We start from the raw sequence: 13,942 nt of genomic DNA, 5'->3' as shown, positions 1-13,942 counted from the left end.
CCTGTGCCCACCCCAGCCCCTTGGTGAGGATGGTTGCTCCCCGTCAGGCACAGCATGGACGCCGGGAAGCCGAGGACCCTCCACAGCCCCAGGCTTGCAGGGCTGAGGGATGGGTTCCTCTGCAGACGAGCACAGCTGAAGGGTATAATGGCTATTTCACCATCCTCTGATTTAAAACAATCCGAGTGAAACCAGTTACAAAAGACTGATTTTAGAGGAACCTTAGTCAATGAATTGCATCACCATGCAGTCCTTGGTTCACACAATGGCACTTTAGAAGAGACTAATGCAAACATTTTTTATTTAGAATGTATTCGTCATTATTTAAATATCAATACATCTTTGCAAGAGTTATCAAGAGTTCCCAGTACCAGGGGAAAATAAAACATAGCCACATGCTCAGCTATGTTCAGAGTTTTAGCAAGCCTCTCCATCTTGTAGCTGAACATGCAGGGTGGTATGTGTCAGCACACTAATAAATACAAAATAAAGCAAATGTTAAAAGAGATGCTTCTTTGTGGACCTCAAAGCACCTACTGGAAAACCACAGCCCTCCCCTGCCATACCAGTACCCCAGTGTGAAAACAGATGTCTAGACTGGGATGCAGAGTAAGGACTACACGGATGTCAGAGAAGCAATTTCCAGCTAGAGAAAGGCCAAGGGGAGAGCACGATCGCCAACCCAGGAGCAGTAGCAAGGCCAGCATATTCCTCCTACCACCTTCAGGACAAAGCGAGTAATGCAATTACTCAATCACAAACTCAAATACATAGCATTTTATTTATTTATTTATTTTCCCTCAAATACTCCCAAGCAGGGCCTTTCCTCCTCAGCTGTTGTGGTAGTTAGTGGTCCTATCCCATCACAAACTGCTTCATACAAGTCGGGGCAGGCAAACCTGAATTCAGATGGCACTCCCAGAGTTAGTAATATACAAGTGGCAGTCTGGGAGAAGGAACGTGTTCCTGTTCTGCTCAGCTATGGTATCAGGATGGCGTTCTTAGTCTGGGAGCATAACGGATACAAATATGCTTGAAATAATGAACCGCCTGTAAAATAATAGCTCTGTACAGCCCTAGAAAAGATCCTTGGCCAGTTGCAACTAGGTGCTACAGAGAGAAAAGCAGCTGAGGGGAGACCTTTCATGCAGTTTGGGCTGTAATGACCACAGAAGGCTGTTTGCTAGTCTGAAAAGTTCTGGTCTCCAAGAAAGAGTAGGAGCTTCTCGCACGTCTGATCACTGTAATGCAGCACAGCCCGAGTTCTGAGCAAATACTACTGAAAGCCTAAATATCTGGGAGCTATATGAACAGCTAAGGACCAGACCAAGTCTTTTTCACTTAAGCTGTTGCTGGTTAGAAAGGGGAGATCTCACCGCCACTTCCCTTGGCTTCCCCTGCTCCTTGCTAGGTGTCACACTGCAACCTGGCAGGACGGGTCCCTTCGTGGTTAGTGCTGGGCTCAAGCGCGTGCCCCTTCCCTTCCCTACTGCTCCCGCCCTCCCGGGCTTGGTGCTCGTCAGGAACTGCGGGCACGCGATGATTTCGCCCAGCTTTCACGTCAGACTCCAGGGCTCCTACACAGGTGGAGTCAGAGGAGGGTTTGCTACACAAACTGAGCCTGGCTTGGGTTACAAATGCTGGCTGTTGCATGACATGGGACACAACTGGGACATTAGACAGCTACTGAAGACAGCTCTGTTGCTTCATGCCAATGAATGCTTTTGCTGCCAAATATTTCCTTGCCTGCCCAGCCCGCTCCTGGCCTTGCTGCAGGTTCAGGCACACTGAGAGATGATGTTGGAGTTGCAGTCTAAGGAGTGAGCGTGGGTTCTTTGGCAGCTTTCAGGCCCACAGCCAGCACCAGGTGGGCTGACCAAGTCCAGGTAGTAGGGAGACTTGAGGAAACGGCGGTAAGAATCCTTCTCCATGAGGGTGAATATTTTTCTCTGAGCCTCATCAAAACAGGAAAGCGTAGGCTCCAGCATATTGTGGCTCGTTTTCTCCCTTGTGCATGAATCCAGGTTCACCTGTGTGGGCCAAAGGGACAGCATAAGTAGAATCTGTCCCAGAAATAGTTAGAAATGATAAGCGAAAATCCAAGTGCCCCCTAACTCCACCGAATGTGCTTAATCTGTCCTTGACGGGCAGTGGTCTGAACTGTCTGACAGACACCCTGCAGCCTTCACAGAATCCGTGCAGCTGGATACCAATGCATCTCTGCCGCCAGACGGACTGTCAGTGCAGACTGACACATATTCCTCTGGGTTGCAGCCAGACAGAAAACTCAAGCAATTTCATGGGAGCAGCTGGAACACTGGCAGTCACAGTCCTCTTGGGCTTCTCCCATTCGAGTGTGCATGTGTGGTGGCCACATAATTAAACACACTTTCTCTCTATCTAAGTTAAACATTAAAGCAATCAAAATGACACTATTTACTTGCTAAGTAGAAGAGAAGCAGCACCCTTCAACTCTTGTGACACTACCAAACTTCTACTTCCCTGTGCTTCTGGCCTGTTTCAGGATTTAGGGGGATACCTATGCCCAAGCAATGTTCTGCGTACACACCTCTTTTGTTGCCTGCACAGAGATGAACTCGTCATAGATCTTCCTGGCTTTGGGGCTGAGCTTGGCTGGCGACTTGGTCTTCTTGTACTCCTCACAACTGACCCAGAAATCGATGTTTTCCTCACTGTACTCAGATTTGAGAAAAGCACGGAAGGCAGCCAGTCCTCCTACAGATTGTTTAGAGGAAAAACAGAACAGGTAAGAGTTTTGGTCATACCTGTGAAACCCAGAGCCTCAGCAAACAGCAAGTCTGGATTCTCCTTTCCAGAGCCGAATGAACAAGTCCCCTGCCACTGGCAGCTGGCAACAGCCCCTGCCTCCACAGCAATAGCTCATGCAAGCCAAAGGAGGCTGGGATTCACGCAGGCCCCACAGGGATGTCACACATGGGTCCTCAGCTGCCTCCTCCCACACTGTGACCTCCAGTGGCTCAGCCAGGACAACGCAAGCAACCTATGTGTTCCCGGGAGGCCCCGAGGAGACAGCTAGCACACGCTGCAGGCTCTCAGGCCATGGGAACGGCGTGAAGGAAGCCTCAAGGACACCAGTGTAGTCTGGAACCGACAAGAAGACAAAGTCTCCCATGGACTCAGCTTGCAAAAAGTTTCTCCACTTTTTGGCTCTTGTTTAACCCAATGTTAACTGCATGCTGCAGTCTTGCCGCTCCTAAAATCAGCTTGCACAGGGCTAAAACAGTTTCCCTCACAAAAGGGGCTGCTCAGCAGTAGGCCAAAGCCCCACTCATGATACAGCAGGATCGACCCTGGGATCTGAGAAACAGATCACCACCCTTCCCAAAGGAGCTACTGTGTGCTGCTAAAAGACAAAAGGCAAAATCCCATGCTTCCCCTGGGGACTGCGAAGCGCACTGACTGCAGGCAAAACCCTCAACATCTCCAGCAGAAGCGCACGCTTTACTTACTGTCATGATGGATCAAGTTTTCCAAAGACTCTGCCCACTTTTTGACTTCCTCTTGGCTAACCCTAGCAGGACACAAAGAGAGAAACACAAAGAATTTTAAGTGGTTTAAAACCATTACCCCTTGTCCTGTCTCTATGCTCCCTGACAAAGAGTCTCTCCCCACGTTTCTTGTAGACCCTCCTTTTGTAGGATCTCAGATCCAACCTACAGAAATCCCAGTTTGCAACCTCCCTCACCAGACATGGTCTGGAAGGGAATTTTCCTGTAAAAATTGTTGACTATGATTTTTTATGACTGGCTGCATCTGCCACTCAGGCATGGACTTGGGATCACTTTTACAGGTCATATCAGTGAACTCCAAAGAGATGATTTCTTTAACCTGTCAGAGAAGCACTAGATACATGGAAAAGAGAAGAACCTGATAAATATAAACCATGTTTGCACTTCCTGTGTTTGTTCTACTCATCATACCAGCATATCCTAGGGCTGATCTAATCCAAGAGCATATCTTGGCCTTTGGAGTCCTCCTTGCAAAGGACATCTACTTGCAGCTCAGTGAGAGCTGTGATATCTGGCAGGTCTGTTTTCTGTGCCGATACTTCTGTGTGGACCATTACACAAATCCAACTCAAAGAACCAGCGTGACTGATACTGAAATGTATCAAGCCGTACCGGGTCTTGGGATGGTCTTATTCCCCTGTGCAGGAGAATGCAGGAGCCTTTCAATGTGCACATGCATTCTGAATCACAGGAACGTTGGGAGAAAGAAATCTCTGGAAGTCTCTAGTCCCACCTTCTCCTTGGAAAGGGACTACCAGTACTTGAGGACTATTGACAGGCTGGATTCAAACACAAAGGCATTTGGGAGGTACTAAAAAGCAGCAGTAGAAATGCAAATGAGTTCAGCTCAGTGCGGGAGTAAACAACACATTGCAGCCAGCCTTTGCTTAGCTACAAGGCAGCATCTGCTCTTACCTCTGGCTCGGAGATATTTTCTCCTTCTTGCCCTGGGAAGAGCTGTAGTCACAGGAGTCTGACTTCTGCAGCAAGACACCTAGGCGATGCTTCATGTCTTTGGCACTGAAAGAAACAATTCAGGAATGCCATGAAGGCAATGTATTACAACTCCCTCTGCAGCCTCCTCGCCCGCAGTAAGCTGGTTCAGCATTGTTCAGTCACACAGCTCACAGCTAGCGATTCCAGTGCTGACTTCTCACTCCTCAGAGTGCATATTTCAGTTGCTAAACAAATACAGCAAAGTCAGAGAGTTCATTTTCCACCTTCAACAGCACAATCTTATTGCTGAGAAGGTCATCAGCCTGGAGGGAGGTCTGGCAAAGGCGGAGGAGCTGCTGTTTTACAGCTGTTCAGGTAAAATATTGTGTTAGAAAGGTATTGCTGTTGGGTAAATGTGTCACACACCACTTCCCCCTGAATTGAATTGCCCAGCTAATCGGTGTCTGGTTCTTAAATGCTTACTGATCCTTCCCTGCAGCCCTCGCCATCTCCCTCCTTGCCACCCGACCCGGCTATGCCAGCAGCGGGGCCATGCCAGGCCAACCCCACCAGGCAGCTGGTGTGACTCGGAGGCAAGGGAAGGAAGCAAAGAGCCAGGGGCAGGATCATGTGGTGAGACCAGGGGTGAGCCAGGAGCTTCGCCACAACCAGCCCATGCCGACTGCAAGTTGCTCCCTTGCCCTACAGCAAGCTCCTACAAGGATGCAAGCTTAATTTTGTTCTGCTATTCAGCATGCTCAGGACAACTGCTGGCTGAGTGCACAACCTAAATATACAGCTGGTATTGCCTTCAGCATCTCTGTGGATTTCCTTTCAGTTTAAGGATGAGGGCGTAGCTAAACCAGCCTTGCTTGCTGAGGGGCACAAGCCCTGGCTTGCCTCAAGGTGTAATGATAGCATAAGCAGGAAATTTTTTTCCTCCTCCTCAGATCAGAGACTAGAAAATAGCAAGGGAATGTGCTGTGGGGCTGAGCTGCAGTAGCTGCTCGGCCTGCCAGTCAGAGCGCTGTCAGCATTCCTGGCCTATCTTATCTCGCTGCCTGCTTGTGCTCATAAATGTCGTCCTAACTACTACAGCAGTCAGCCCTCTTTCAATGGCACAGGGTGAGAGTGAAAGAAACTCATAACTTCTCCCATGGAGAAGAGCGACCAGGGCAAGCACCCCGGCATCTCTGGCAGTAACGGGATGCTCGGCAGTGCCCGACGGGCTGCCTCTCAGGGCGATGCTACCCGCCACCAGAATCGGACCGCTCCGGTCTGCAGGAAGGAGGCAGCAGAAGGAAACAAGACACTGCTGCTTGCAGCACGTCCTGCAGCTTTCTAAGACATGGAGATTCTCTGGGGATTCCTGGACAGAGGTGGTTAATAGATGTCCACTTCATTTCTTTACATTTTTGCTATTTTTTTTTCCTGTCAATGTTTCCTTTAAACTGGGGGAGGAGGGTGTCAGTATTTGTTTTCAAAGCCACCATGGGGAGCTTTTTCCCCCAGATGAGAGCAGGGTGAATCTCAGCTTGTACTTTCCCAGCCCTCCACCATTGCTCAGCGACTGGGAAAAAGCCCGAGGAGCTTGCTGTGGCCGCTCTGCAGGCGCAGGCTGTGGGGCAGGTCGTGCTGCCGAGGGCCTGCCCGGGGTGCACAGCCAGCTCTGCCAGCACAGAGACGCCGGGATGGTGCCGCACACTGCGGGGCATGGCCCCACACTGGCCCCCAAGTCATGTATGTGGCGGTACAGCCTGACCCCACACCAGCCCCGCACTGGCTGGGTCTCTGGTCCCGCCGTGCTCAGCTCCTGCATTTGGGCTGGGTTTTGAGGGACGACCCTCGATTTTTGTGGAATCTGGTCTGCCTCGCTTCCTCCTCAAAGAAATCAAGACTAGAAAATTCACCAGAGAAAAAGGAGAAAGGGGTGCAAAGCTTGCAGCAGAAGCAGCTGACAGGAATATCAAGATGTGGCAGTGCTGTGAGCTGCTTGTTTTGCTGATAGGGAGGACGGGTTTCGAGTCCCCACTGTTCACTACAAAACCTTTATGCAATTCTGTTTCAGACTAACAGAAAAAAGCTTGTAAACAAACATTTGCATTTATATCTTACAAAAGAATCAGAGCCAAATCTGCCACTTCTATTTCAGACCCGACGTGCAATAAACCCCTGTATCGCCAGACTAACGAGCCCGTAACAGATGCTCAGAAATTAACGGTACCTTTTTAAGCAAGTGGCTGGCAGTGCAGCGAGTCCCTTGCACATCTTGCTCCCAGGGTTGGTTCTGTATTCCAGGAAAAAATAACAACGCAGGAGGCGGCAGAGGCTGCGTGCAGGTCCTTCGCCGGCTGCGGGATTCAGTCTGCTCTCTGAGCCAGCTGCTCCAGCTCTGCTGTGTTTTATAGCCTAGCCCAGCCAGCCCAGCAGCACTCGGTGACCCAGTCAGCAGCCAGCACAGCAGCAGCAACCGTCCCCTTTCTGCCCACCCAAGAGGAAGAGGCTGACGTATAAGCTGAGACAAAGGGCTGAGTGGGATTGAAAACCTTACCAGAAATGAAGCTCGGTGTCTGGCTGCAGAGGTGGATTCTTTTAAAAGGACGGAAAAAGCTCCAGGGGCTTTCCCCTATTGCAAAAGGTGGAATGGTGCAGATGAAAGGTGGGGGAGATTTCAGAGGGGCACAGACAGTAAAAAGGGTCAGAGAATCAGTTCTGAGAAGTGTGGTGAGCTTTGTCAGCTCCTCTTTTCATTTTCCTATTTAAATCAACCTAGGGAAAATAAGGGACAAGAATTTTAAGCGCAAAATGTTCACATAGTCTCAACAAATGCAGAAACTGGAGCTCCAAGGAAACAAGAATGTAAATTCACTAGGGAACTACCCAGGCAGATAAAGCTGTCCTATTCTAGTCTAGAGGCACATGGATATGTGCCTTTGGTGAGGCTGAAAGAAAAGGTCTGCAGGGCACACGACTACTGAAATACAAAATGAGTTAGCGTGTCCCAGCACATTTATATGTAAGGACAGCTCACACACGTGCAGGAAGAAGAGAAAGGAGGTTGAGAACATGACTGCCTTAGATACATGGGTACCACTAGTACTTCACTTCTCCATTTGCACTTAGCCCAAAGCCAGGCCTTGGTACTCAGGAGTATCTGGGTACCCAAGGCAAGATGATTCATTAAGACAATAGGAATAATGGTGTCTCCTCAGAGAGGACTTTCTGGCAGTGTTGAAGCTACAGTGTGCTAATGGACGAACCCATGAAACACTTGGGTATGGGGATGTTTGGCGGTGACTGCACTGCCTGACTCTGGTTAGTCCCAAAGGAGAGCAGAATGACTCCAGCTACGCTGTTTATCCTCAGTCCTAGCAGGGCGCAGAAGGCAGATGCAGGCTGAAAGCACTCCTCTGAAGAGAGGGAATTGGCTGATATTTATTGAGTTGCTGCTCAGCACAGCCTGTACCATCATAAGAGGGTATCATGCGCCATCATGCACAAAGTCTGCTCCTGATGTAAAACAAAGAAGCTTCAGTTTAGCAGCAGGCTGTCTGCCCATGTTACCCACTGTTGGGATCCCTCTTCCCAGAAACCTTTACATACTTTGCCCATAACCTGCAAAAGTTTCAGGGTGAGTTTTTCTCTCCCGTGCCTACAGCCAGCAGCATGGAAGACCCAAATGCTGGATGAGTTTACCTGCCTTGGCATTCTGCATCCCCTCAGTTCATTAACCGTGCCGAAAGGCAATGCTCTAATAAACTTTAAAATGCTTTTGTACTAATGCAACTATCTTGTTGCTAGACCTGGGGTTTGCAGTTCCTGCACTCTTTGGACTAAAACTTAGCTCTAGCGCAGGGCAGTGTAAAACCCGAGCTGAGTGGAACTGTAGGAAGTGGCTGAACACTGCCAAAGTTGGTGCCAAGGCTCTCTGATGTCTCCTGTTTGGGGAGAAGAGACACCAAAGAGCAGAATTAGCCAAGGAGAAAATTCTTAATTAATTAAGCAAATTAAATAATTAATTATTTTTTATCTCACACTTGTAAGATACTACTGCTGTTGGTATGAGACTTTAGCTCCTGCCTCAGGAAGCTGCCAACAGGCTGTTTGCTCGCTAGAACAGGGAACATGTGTGCAGAACACAGAAATTCTGCATTTTCTCTGCAATTTGGTGTGCTCAGGAATTTTGGAATCTCACCCTTCTCTGTGGATTGTAAGCACATTGGCTGTGCAGTTCTACAGACACTCAAAGGAATGATGGTGTTGTCAACATGAACTCACCTGCTGGATACCCCAATTTCTGTGTGAGAAGGCTGTGAGAATAATAAGAATTTTCTAACACCGCTCTCTCAATGGACAGCAATTAAGAATTAAGCCATTTGCAATTAAGACCATCCTCCCAGGACTTGGTATGCAGACTCCCAGAACTGCAGCGTTTGAAATTTTGACTTTACCAGTTCATCAACACACATTTGTTCAGTCTATTCCCCCTGTGAGGAGTTTGGGTTTGTATACAGCTTCTCCTCTAAGCTGTGCTCCCCAGCTGTTGCAGTTTAATATCATCTTAGCCGCTCCAGCTGGTACCCAGTGAAAAATAGCCCCTTCCATCTCTTACTCCTACCCTTGATACACAGGCCTCTTCTCCCAGGGCACAGGCAGGGCTGTATTTAACACCAAAATCTACTTCCTGCACGTTAGGAAAGCAGCAGCTCAGGCCAGTGCTTATGTCTGCCATGTAACCTCTGGCTCGTTTCACCTGTGGGCAGAGAATTATGGAGAAATCAGCAGTAAGGATGGGCTGTGGGTGTGCAAGGCTAGGGGTGGGGGGCTCCCAGGTGAATACGTCCCTGACAAATACCGCTGCGGCCTTGAAACATCACGCAGCCAAAAGAGGGAAAAAAAACTGAAGAGCATGAAGTAAATGCCAAGAAATTCCTCACAGTGGCCTGGGAGATGCAGCCAGAGACAGAGACATTAAACAGAGCTTTCCCCCTCATCCCCATTGCTAGGGAACAGTTCACACACATGCTCGCCCGCCCCCAAGCACACATACAAGTGCGTGTGGGATCCGTCCCTCGGCTCACAGCCGCCGGCCGTGGGAGGAGGCAGGGAGCACGAGGAGTGCTATTTCGGTGGTCATTGCCCAGAGACAAGCTACTACAGGCTGTTGCCCTCCCGCTAGCACAAGGCTCTCCCACCTCGGTCCCTTCCCACCTCAGAGCAGCGCGCAGTGGGGTGGAGGAGCACGCAGGGGTGATGGCCGCCTCGTGTCACTGGAATCGGAGAAGGCCATGACACGGGTGTTGTGAGGACGTGCTGCTGGGAAAGAGCCTCTCCTGCTGCTGCTGCCTTCTTCCCTGGGCATTTGGGTCTTCCTGTTTTGGTCTGAGTTGGCATGAATCAGCATATGTCCGTGCATGACCCTGCAGGCAGCCGTATGTCCTGTCCTGGGGCTCTGCTGGGGCCTGACCTCTAAACGGCATGTAAAGGCCGAGTTTGTCTCCAGTGGGTCCCCTGGCCAGCAGAGGGATTCCCAAAAATGGCATTCCACAGCGCAGGGAGGAAATAATTCTTTCCCATGTCTCTGCAATGCACTGCCTGACTTCACGCATGACCAGTGCCACGAGCCTCGCAACAGGCCCAGGGGCAGCCTCTGAAGGGAAAGCGTCTGCTCCCAAATGAGCCCTGACACGAGGGGTGGGCGACTCACCGCGCTGCCACACGGGTAACTCGCTGCTCACACACAGAGCTTCTGCAAGCGTGTGTATGTACCTCCGGGCTGACCCAGTCACCTTTTCGCTTTCCTCGTCTAAGGTAAAGATGAACTTTAAAGGCAAAGCAGCTTTGGTTTGCTGTTGCAGCTCCTTGCTGAGCCTGCTCCTCTGTGAATTGATGCTCTGTAGATGCTAGCGTATTCAAGAAGCGGGTCACCTAACCCCATCTTCACAGAGTTCCTACAACCAAACACACAACTCAGACAATTTTCCCATACTCTCAGGTATTTTCTACTTGCATATGCATCTACATTAGCAGATTTTTGTCACTTCTAAGTGCCTGCGAATTCCTAATCCTTTGTATTTTGACCTCAACCCTCAGCTTTGGGGTTGCCTACTTATGTTACTACACTAAGAAAGCTGAGAAAAATCAGAAGAAAATATTTAACCTTGAATCAGAGGAAGAATTTTGTTTAGCCCAAATGGACTTTTTTCTCCTGGTTTGGGTTTGCTAATGAAATAGGTTTTTTGGTCTGACTATTGTTCTTGTTTCTGGGCATCAGACAATAGAAAAAGCTCCAATTTGAGTAATTTGCCTTCCAGTTTCCCATCTCTCTCTCTCATCATCCATTTTGATTAACAGCCCCTTAAACATTTCCTCTTAATCGCTAAGAACGTTTTGAATAACACGACCACAAACCAAGCCAACATGTGCCTATTCACTGATGCTTTCCTAATACTAAAAACACTTTGAAATGTTTCATTTACCCAACTTTAGTCCATTTAATATGGATTTTATGATATTTTAACCCAAATATTGACAGCAAGTCAGATTCATTTATAAATCATTCACCAGCACAAATGCCTCTGAAAAGCATCATTAGGTTTGTTGGAAAAAGTCTATTTTTCCATTAAATTATGTCAGCTGGTATCAATTATATCACCTCCTTTTCAAATGAGCCTGCTCTCACCCATACTAATAGTGTTCCTGCACTGATCAAAATGTTAATAGCTTTATGACTATATAGCTTACCACCTTGTATGGCTTTCCTACGGTCTCTTTTCATGCTAAAATGTATTAAAAATGACCATTCTTGGTCCTGAGAGCTCTGTAGCCTATTCCTCCAAGAATCTTAGTGCAGCCCCCAGGCAGGCACACACTTGCTGTATGCTCACTGTATGCAGCTTACTGGGAAATCCCCTAACGAGACAGGAGCAGTGATGGACAATATCAGCACAGGAGCTAAAAGACAGTGGTTTATGTACCCCTCACTTGGGGACCCCTCACTGGTGGGCCGACCGCTTCACCTGAAAGTGCCCTAAGGTACGGGGAGGAGGCGGCAGAAAGTGAGGCAGGAGGAGGGTGGATGCGTCAGAAATTTAGAGCATCAACTCCTTTACGTACAGTGTACAGCTGAAACACTCCTCGTTCCTTCTGCGCCTTAGCAACCCAGCTGTGCAGGGACTTCTTTTCCACAGCTTTAAAAAGCCCAACTTTTAAGTGTGGCTGAGGTATCTTCTGCCTAGACAATTACTAAAAGATGCGAAGTTACAGGCTGCACGGCTAAATCTTTCATAGCTGCAGATCTAGATAGAGCTGTCTTAACCTTGCGTGGACCTTTCTTCCTCCCTTCTCTTATCTTTCCAGCGGCAGCTGAGCAGGATTAGAGCTGCCACTGCACAAAGGCCCATGCCAGGGAACAAAGGCTACAGCTTTGTTCAGGAGGGCAAGGCCCAGGGGACGTTTTATCAGTGGGGTCGAAGCTCAGCATCCAAAGCATGTTGCTTACCGCTCTGGTCACAGTTTAGTTGTTTAATGCTCTGAGCCTGCTCACAAAAGGCAGCTTGGAAGCAGCGAGCATCTGTCAGTGCCTGCCTCAAGGGTATGCCGGTTATTTAAAAGGTGATGTCTGACAAGTCCGCGGGTGGGGTTGCAGAACACCAGGATTGCAGGCTAAAGAAACACGAAAGCAAGGACAAGCACCTGCAGCAGAGAAAGAGCATGCATACAAAAGCACTGCGTGATGCCAGCCTGATGTGGCCCCAGCCTGGAGGGCAATTCTAAAAGGTGCCAGGTATTAAATGGATCTGTCAGCCCCGAGGCGTGCTCCTCCCAGACTGCCGGGCAGCTAGCTGAGAAATCACAAACAGGAAGCAGTGAAATGAGATTGCACTGAAAAAACTAGCTGATCCCAGCCTGAAGTTCTTTGACCTGCGGCTTGGAAGTGAATCAGACAGAATGAAATCACAAGTAGTAAACACACAGAGTAGCACAAACGTGGAATTACAACGCTGGGAAAATGACACTTGCTGCAGAGGCTGACTGCACAGAAAGGCGTACAGTACATAACAGACAAGCAAAGACTACTGGAAAACAATCACTGCTCAGTGAGCTCTGTTTTGCCAGGACCTCTTGCTGTTCAAAATGTATGTTACAGCAGACTGTAAATCCAAGCAGACCTGAACTCACTGTGCCACAGAAAAAGAGCAGAGACGGGGCTGTGAGCAGCTACCTGTGGCACATGGTGCTCAGCCGTGCCCAGCAGCTGGTGCTCACGGCTCCACGCTGAGTGACAACGTTTAATGCTTCATCATTTAGAAATGCCTGCTTTTTGCAAAGAAGAAACAAATGGTCCTGTTGTTATACTTCATCCTTCTGAATGTCTCAGCAGAATGCATGTGGCTGAGATCTTTCTGTCTCTTCTGAAACAGCGTTTGCCCATCTGCTACTCCACACGCTGACTGGATGCTAAGGACGGCAGTTCCTGGCTCAGCTGGCAGGACTCCTGCAACCTGACCTCCCAAGGCACATGTGCACTTTGGCGTTTCACCTGGAAATCAGTTTTACCACAGGAAGAAAAATAAGGGCTTTGCACCTGTTTTGAATCAAGCCTCAAGCACCAATAACTGGCTCTTCTAACACAGGCTTGCTCAGAAACTTCCACAGGGTACGGTCTCTAAACGATGTGATTAAAATATAATATAAATAAATAAAGAGATGCCAGGAAGAAATGCAGTTTCCACAGCAGTGCCTTGGCACTTGTGGCCAAGAGCAGTCCACGTGCCTAGTGATATTAAAACAAGCCTTCCTCTGTCCCTTGCTTGATGCCTGTGCTGCTTTACCACCACTGGGGGGGAGCTCCCACGTCTTGCAGATACCGGAGTCAATGCCAGGCCTTGTCCAGAGGAATAATGGAGCTGAGGGTGCAGGACCAGAGGCTTTGGCAGCACTAAGGCAAGTGTGAGTGCCAGCAATGCCCTGCCACCCCAGAGGGACTACTGCAGGATGCCACACTGCCAGTGACTGGAGGAGACAAGCCCGGAGCACTTCCCTAGGGCTGGGGCATCACAGAGCTGCCCAGGTTCAGGAGGAAGCCAGGGAAGGAGGCCTGCTGGGAGTGCAACAAGCTCTTCATGTAAAGCCAGGTGCAGTGCAGACAAAAAACAACCCACTAATCATGCTGGGACTGTCAGGGATCAATATCCCCCTGGACTATCGCTGCAGAGACAAGCTAGCTCTTAAGACCAGCATGGCTCCGAAGGGAGTTGTGCTGCTCAGCATTATTATGGTATAAATTGACTGCTATCATGTACAAAGCGCTCGATATTCCGTAAGCATGGAGTGTTTATCTTATTTGTGCATCACTGGAAATTGCAAGCCTCTGGTGAGGGCAGCACTGACATATTGTGTTTCCTTGTTTTTTGCCTTTTTTTTTTAAACACTGCTGCAGTTCCAGACAGTCT

General features: G+C 49.0%; 1 protein-coding gene across 1 annotated transcript; it reads right to left on the bottom strand.

Moving 5' to 3' along the window:
• Positions 1 to 284: 284 nt before the first annotated feature.
• On the bottom strand, positions 285 to 8,425 carry RGS4 (regulator of G protein signaling 4). The gene is made up of 5 exons (XM_083845662.1): positions 6,712 to 8,425; positions 4,467 to 4,571; positions 3,492 to 3,553; positions 2,570 to 2,736; positions 285 to 2,030 (listed from the first exon to the last, which is right to left on the bottom strand). Exons 1-5 carry the CDS (start codon positions 6,753 to 6,755, stop codon positions 1,779 to 1,781), a joined length of 630 nt encoding a protein of 209 aa, XP_083701788.1. The 5' UTR covers positions 6,756 to 8,425; the 3' UTR covers positions 285 to 1,778.
• Positions 8,426 to 13,942: the final 5,517 nt, after the last annotated feature.

The sequence above is a fragment of the Anser anser genome (genome assembly GCF_964211835.1).
Source record: "Anser anser genome assembly, chromosome: 8".
In the NCBI taxonomy this organism is placed as follows: domain Eukaryota; kingdom Metazoa; phylum Chordata; class Aves; order Anseriformes; family Anatidae; genus Anser; species Anser anser.
Note: the sequence above shows the minus strand (reverse complement) of the source record. Positions and strands in the feature narration are given on the sequence as shown.